We start from the raw sequence: 7,500 nt of genomic DNA, 5'->3' as shown, positions 1-7,500 counted from the left end.
TATATATGCATATATATATATATATATATATATATATATATATATATATATATATATGTATATATATATGTATATATATATATATATATATATATATATATATATATATATATATATATATATATATATATATATATATATATAGAGTGATTAACTACCTAGAAATGTGAAAAAAGGCAAATTTTTTTTCTGCATGAAAATATTACCTGTATGTTCATGTCTTGTGTCCTATTAATTTGATTGATCTTGAATCTAAAGAAGAGAATGCTTCAGCCGTTGTCGGGACACGCAGAAATAAATTAGCCTCTCTCTCTCTCTCTCTCTCTCTCTCTCTCTCTCTCTCTCTCTCTCTCTCTCTCTCTCTCTCTCTCTCATTATGGCCTTTTTCCTTGAATGTGATCTCAATTTAATTTCATATATTAGTATATATATATATATATATATATATATATATATATATATATATATATATATATATATATATATATATATATATATATTTATATATACATACATATATATATATATATATATATATATATATATATATATATATATATATACATATATGTATATATATATATATATATATATATATATATATATATATATATATATATATATATATATATATATATATATACATGTATGTATATATGTATATATGCATATTAACTATTTCTTTAATTATCTACCTACCTATATATCTATATGCATAGGCATATATATATATACATATATATATATATATGTTTTTTCAAAAAGGCCCATAAAAGAAACACAGGAAATATGAATAAATCACACTATATTTCGGTCAATAAACATCGACCCTCTTCAGGATGTGAAGTAAAAGTAAGGAATACAGTGGAGAGTGACGGTTTATATATGAAAGCAAAAGGGTGTGTTCAATTGTTCTATAGTTGTTATAATTGCTGGAAGGATTAGCCAAATTTAATTACATCCAGGTGCGTGTTCTTATTGTTGAGCCGCACCTGGATGTAATTAAATTTGGCTAATCCTTCCAGCAATTATAACAACTATAGAACAATTGAACACACCCTTTTGCTTTCATATATAAACCGTCACTCTCCACTGTATTCCTTACTTTTACTTCACATCCTGAAGAGGGTCGATGTTTATTGACCGAAATATAGTGTGATTTATTCATATTTCCTGTGTTTCTTTTATGGGCCTTTTTCAAAAAACATGTTAAACTGTTCGATTACAGTTAAAAATAAGACATATATATATATATATATATATATATATATATATATATATATATATATATATATATATATATATATATATATATATATATATATATATTGTAATGTCCTAACATATTTCTAATTGTTACCTTTATATTAAGCCTCCACAACCGCCATCTATTGTTTGGTTATGTCTCCAGACTTTTATTTTAGTCCTTGTCTTCCTAGCACCGCTAGTGAATTATTGTAAAATTACTTGTTATTTTTATTGTTGATCCTTGGGAAAACTGACTTAACAGCTTTCCATGCTTCGGTAAGGGGAGAGCTCCTTAACCTTTGGTGGTGAATACTTGTTTCTTAATTTAAAGCATTGTAATATTGTGCTATTCTTTATAGTGAGAAGGGAGTAATATACTTTTGATTGTACTAATGGTTGTATTTATCCTACGGTAACCATTGAGGCATATAATAATTGTTCGATCACGAGTGTCAACTAAAAATAGAAAAAGGTTAACATCAAGGAAAAACGGAAATTCATTACAGTGGGGGCCTTGCCGGGATATGAAGTGAAGTGAAATGAAGTGATTTAAGCTCGTTAGTATAGTGATCGAATTTAGTGAATTTCCGTTAGTGTACAATCAATAGATATACCTCCACCGTTGTTGAGCTCTCCCTTCTACGATCAAGGTGCCGTATTGTTTACGTCATCGCAAGTATTATTGATAGTTTGGAGGAAGTGCAGCGCAAGGAATCGGTACTTAGTCTCCGTTCTGTTGCCTTGACGTTGCCGACTATCGCTTTTTTTGCGTTCCTTAGTCACCCCAGACGTATTAGAATGCTTCTGGATTAATTTCCTTCATAGGGTACCCATCCCCTCTTGCCGATTGTTTGGAGGAAGTGCAGTGCAAGGAATCGGTACTTAGTCGCCGTTCTGTTGCCTTGACATTGCCGACTGTCGCTATTGCGTTCTTTAGTCACCCCAGTCATATTGGAACACTTAGGGTAACCATCCCCTCTCATCATTCAGGGATTAATTTCCCTCAGGGACTACTGTCCCTCTTTTACAGAATACGAGAACCCAGGAACGCGTTTTCCTAGTGCTTTAAGTGAGTTTCGTGAAATTGATTTTGTACAACCTCAGTGTGCGTTCCTTAGTGTATTTTACATAGCAAAGTGATAGTTTAGTGAAAGTGACGTTGTGCAACCTCCAGTGTGTGTTAAGTGGTTCTTGTATATTTAAGTGAATTTTTGTGAAAAGTGACGTTAACTAGTGCATCGTGCGTTGTTACTCATAGTTTCGAAAAACTTAGCGACTTATGTTGTTTATGATTTCGTTAAGGTAACGTTAAGTGGCAGTTTGGTGAAATCTTTATTGACTATTAGTGTATATTTCTTTAAAGTGGTAATATATTCATACCCGTGACAGTAAGTGTTAGTGATTTCTTGACATAGTGTTATTGTTTCGGTGATTTAACGATGTGTTATTGATTCGGTGATTTAGTGACTTCATGTTATTGTTTCGTTGATTTAGTGACGTAATGTTATTGTTTCGGTGATTTAGTGTCGTAATGTTATTGTTTCGGTGATTTAGTGACGTAATGTTATTGTTTCGGTGATTTAGTGACGTAATGTTATTGTTTCGGTGATTTAGTGACTTAATGTTATTGTTTCGGTGATTTAGTGACGTAGTGTTATTGTTTCGGTGATTTAGTGACGTAGTGTTATTGTTTCGGTGATTTAGTGACGTGTTAGTGATTCGGCGATTTATTGCCCTAGTACTTAAGTGATTCGGTGAATAGACCATGAAGGGATATTAATTGAATAATTCTGCGGTTTAGCCATTGGTGATTCAGTGTTTTAGCGATAGTGATTCAGTGACAGTGACAAAGTGCTCGTAGTGGATCAAAAGTGCTTTTTATGATCCACCATGTCTTTAAATGCAGGGAAGTTTTTTGAGGACCCTCGGGGGCACCTCTTATCGTTGAGAGATGCCAAGAAAAATGACTTGCGAAAGATTGCTGAACAAGCAGGGATTCCTGTATTGCCCTCCATGGTGAAAGCGGAACTTCTGGGTAGAGTTTTGGATTTCCTGGTAGCCAAAGCTTCCGTTTCATCAGAAGAAACTGCTCCCCTTCGGCCCTTTACGTTAGGGAGAGGTGAAGCTAAGGCTATAGAGGATCCAGAATTGGTGAAGCTCAAGTTGCAGCTTGAATTGGAGAGAGAGAAAAAGGCAACTCATCAAGCTGAATACGAGCAGAAAGAAAGGATGATAGCCTTGGAACGACGGGAAAGAGAAGAAAAGATACAAATGGAGAGACAGCTGGCCAGTATCAGGTTGAACGAGAAAGGCAAAGAGAGAGAGCTTGGCGAATGTTTTTCCCTCACTAAGGCTCTTAAACTACTACCACCGTTTGATGAAAAAGAACCGGACGTGTTCTTTGGTATTTTTGAGGACACAGCCACAACCTTGCATTGGCCAAAAGAACAATATGTTCTACTCATTCGGAGTGCACTGAAAGGTAAGGCTGCTCATATAGCTTCGCAAATGTTAGAGGAACGAGATTACTATGTCCTAAAGAAAGCTGTCCTTGATGCCTATACCATTACAGCTGAAGGGTATAGGCAAATGTTCAGGAACTCCATCAAAGGAACCACCCAAACTTATTTGGAATTGTTTCAGGTCAAATTAAAACAGTTTAGAAAATGGCTAGAATCTGAAAACATAACTACCTTTGAACAATTACAGAACTTAATGGTACTAGAGGAGTTTTTGAGGAGGATTCCTTCCAACATTTCTATGTACATCAGAGAACGGCAGGAGAAGGAGGGGAAGAAGGCGGCTCTTCTTGCTGATGAATATCACCTCATCCATAAGGTAAAGAAACATCACTCTACAGATCAGGCAAGTATTAATATTTATTGTTCCTTCTGTAAACAGAAGGGACATGCCATTAAAGACTGTCATAACCCCCGATGTCAATTTTCTAAGGTCATGCAGCCTTCTCAGCAAACAGCACGGAACAGACCAGAGACTACTCAGAGCAAAAACCAAAGAAGGATTGCTCTCCATTGTTCTCAAGTCACAAATGACTTCTCTGATTTCCTTTGCTCTGGTACTGTCAATAATTACCCTGTAAAGTTCTTAAGGGACACAAGATCGTCACAAACTATAGTAAGTGGTAAATTGAAACCTCTGACTCAGCCTACTAATAAATATGTTACCATCACTGATCTATCCAGTAAATTAGTGTTACCTCTGGTTAATATGCATATAGATTGCCCTTACTTTACTGGAAGAACCGAAGTAGCCTTACTGGTTAGAGAATTGCATTGTGAGAAAGCTGATATTCTGTTAGGAAATGATTTAGCTGAAGGAACTGTCTTACCTAATCTCATTATTTCTCAACCAGGGTGTGTTATAGAAAATGAGCAGAACCAACAGGAAGTTCTACCTTGCCAAGCCACCACTCGTTCTGCTGCTACTAAAGCTGCAATTGGAGTTCCCACTGATGACGACACATCAAACTCCTTACCAGACTTGGTTGGTCTCCATCATGATGAATTCGTCAATCTTCAGAGATCAGATGATAGCCTTAAGGGATGCTTCAATAAGGTTGAAAATCCCTCGGATAAGAGCCATAAGTTACCCTTATTTTATCTAGAGAATAATATCCTCATGCGTCATTACAGGTCTCCTACACTGACTGAGAAAGACTCGTGGCGCGACTGTCATCAACTGGTTGTACCTGGCAGCCTCCGATCTTCAATCATGAAATTAGCCCACTCTGCTGAGAGTCATCTAGGCATCACGAAGACATGCAGGCGCCTCCTAGAAGATTTCTACTGGCCCAGAATGAAGATGGACGTAAAGAGTTTCGTAGAGAGGTGTCATGTGTGCCAAGTTACCGGAAGACCTAATGAAAGGATACCACCAGCCCCTCTAGTGCCCATTGTGGTCCCTAGTACACCTTTTGATAAAATAATTATAGATTGTGTTGGGCCTTTGCCAAAAACTAGCCGGCGTAATGAATATATATTAAGTGTTCTTTTCCCCACTACTAGGTTCCCTCTAGCATTTCCACTTAAAAATATCTCTGCTAGAAACATTATCCAACAACTGTTAAAAGTTTTTACATTGTTTGGTTTTCCTAGGGAACTTCAATGCGATAGAGGTACCAACTTTACCAATACTTTGTTCCAGAGTGCTCTCCATCAATTTAATATCTTTAATGTTCTCTCTTCAGCCTATCATCCTCAATCCAATGGGGCCTTAGAGAGAGTTCATCAGACTTTAAAGAACTTGCTACGACGATATGGAATGGAAACCCAGAAGGAATGGGATGAAGACATCGACTTACTTCTGTACATACTTCGGAGCGTACCAAATGAGTCTACAGGAGTTTCTCCATTTGAGATGATGTTTGGACGAAGACCCAGGTCAAACCTCAGCATGATAAAAGAACAGATACTAAAAGGTTCTAGGAAAGAAAATCAGGTAAGCCTTCCCCAATACTTGAAGGCCTTGGAGGAGAAGCTGTTGCATATCCATGCCTTCGCTCGAAAGAACTTGCAGCATGCTCAAGAGCTTATGAAGGATAGATATGATAAGAAGGCAAAGGTAAGAGAGTTTAAGTGTGGAGATAAGGTGCTGGTATATCACTGCGTACCTGGCTCTCCCTTGAGAGAGATTCATGGGACCTTATAAGATTATCAGGTGGACCACAAAAACAAACTGTTATTGCAACTCCTGACAGACGTAAGCCAACTCAGCTTGTACATGTGAACTTGATAAAACCCTATCATGAATCTACCACAGGTATAGTTAATCATGTAATTCATGACTTTAAATCTGCCAAGCAGAGTTTGTCACTAACGCCTCTTAATCACAGGTCACAGAATGAGATGCAGAATGAGGTGCAGACTCCTACCAAGGTTGGTACAGACGTGAGCCACGAGGATGACGAGACTGATTTCAGTGTAAAGTCGACTTTGTCTTGGAAGGACATGAACAATTCGGAAATTCTAAAGTCCCTTCCACGGTTCCTAGAATGTTCACCAAATCAAAAGAAAGACTTGAGTATACTCATTAGCAAGTATGCATCAATTTGTTCAGATAGGCCTGGAAGTTGCACCAAAGTAAAGCATGATTTAGTACTAGAACCTAATACAAACCCCATCAATCTTTTTACAGGGTATCTCATTGCCATCTGCCTCTGCCTATCTTGAAACAGGAAGTGGAATACCTGCTGGAACATAACCTCGCTAAGCCCAGTACATCCCCATGGGCTTCTCCATGCATTCTGGTAAGGAAAGCCAACAATACCTACCGTTTGTGTACTGATTATAGAAAACTTATTTAAAGACTGTAAAAGACTCTTACCCGTTGCCCAGAATAACTGATATAATAGATTCTGTCAGTAATACCAAATATTTAACTCGGACCTACTGAAAGGCTACTACCAGATTAAGCTAACCGAAAGGGCCAAAAAAGCTTCAGCATTCTTCACTCCTTTTGGTTTATTTGAATATAATGTATTACCATTTGGCCTAACCAATGCCCCAGCTACATTTCAGAGGACTATGCAAGACATCATCAGGGGTCTCCCCCATGTACTTGTGTACCTGGATGACATTGTCGTAGCAACCACTACCTGGGAAGAACACCTGAGAATACTAACTTCCCTCTTCGAAAGATTAAGAGAGGCAAACTTGACCATCAACCTTGCAAAGAGCTCCTTTGGTAAAGGTCAGGTAACTTATCTCGGTCACATCATAGGCTGTGGCACTATTGTTCCTAAGGATGTGAACATTGGTGCCATCCAGGAATATCCAGAACCAAGGAATAGGAAAGAGCTTAAGACATTTCTAGGCATGGTATCATACTATTCCCGATTTTGCCCTAATTTTTCAACAATCACTGCCCCACTTTTTGCTCTAACTTCAACCAAAGTACCCTTTAGGTGGACATGTAATCATAACAGGGCCTTTGATCAGCTAAAACTATTTATGGTTTCCAAGCCACTTCTACAAGCTCCTGACTTCACCAAACCTTTTTTCCTTCAGGTAGATGCCAGCAACATCGGTTTTGGTGGTGTTCTTCTACAGGAAATTGCGAGTGATGGTGCTGTTTCCTTGCCACTGTTGGAGAGACTCTTGCCCATAGCCTATCATTCTGGATTCTTCAAAGTGTCACAACTCAGATGGGCTACAGTAGAAAAAGAATTATTCAGTATAATCAACACTGTGCTACATTTCCGTCCGTATCTGGAAGGCCTAGACAATGTTGTTG

General features: G+C 37.5%; 2 protein-coding genes across 2 annotated transcripts in view; both read left to right on the top strand.

Annotated features, from left to right (window-relative positions):
* The window catches only part of LOC137640741 (uncharacterized), a 560,696-nt gene that overhangs the window by 191,520 nt on the left and 361,676 nt on the right, over positions 1–7,500 (top strand). The gene's annotated exons all lie outside the window — the stretch shown is intronic.
* LOC137641689 (uncharacterized) overlaps positions 2,992–7,500 on the top strand; it is a 4,876-nt gene continuing 367 nt past the window's right edge. Inside the window, exons 1-2 of the mRNA XM_068374488.1 lie at positions 2,992–6,514; positions 7,275–7,500. The exon at positions 7,275–7,500 is cut by the window's right edge and continues 367 nt beyond it. Coding sequence (XP_068230589.1) covers positions 3,139–5,916 — 2,778 coding nt within the window. The 5' untranslated portion in view covers positions 2,992–3,138 and the 3' untranslated portion in view covers positions 5,917–6,514; positions 7,275–7,500. The remainder of the gene's footprint in view (positions 6,515–7,274) is intronic.

This window comes from Palaemon carinicauda, chromosome 5 (assembly GCF_036898095.1).
Source record: "Palaemon carinicauda isolate YSFRI2023 chromosome 5, ASM3689809v2, whole genome shotgun sequence".
NCBI classification, from domain to species: Eukaryota; Metazoa; Arthropoda; class Malacostraca; order Decapoda; family Palaemonidae; genus Palaemon; species Palaemon carinicauda.
The sequence above is the reverse complement of the archived record's forward strand: the minus strand, read 5'-3'. Positions and strand labels throughout refer to the sequence as shown.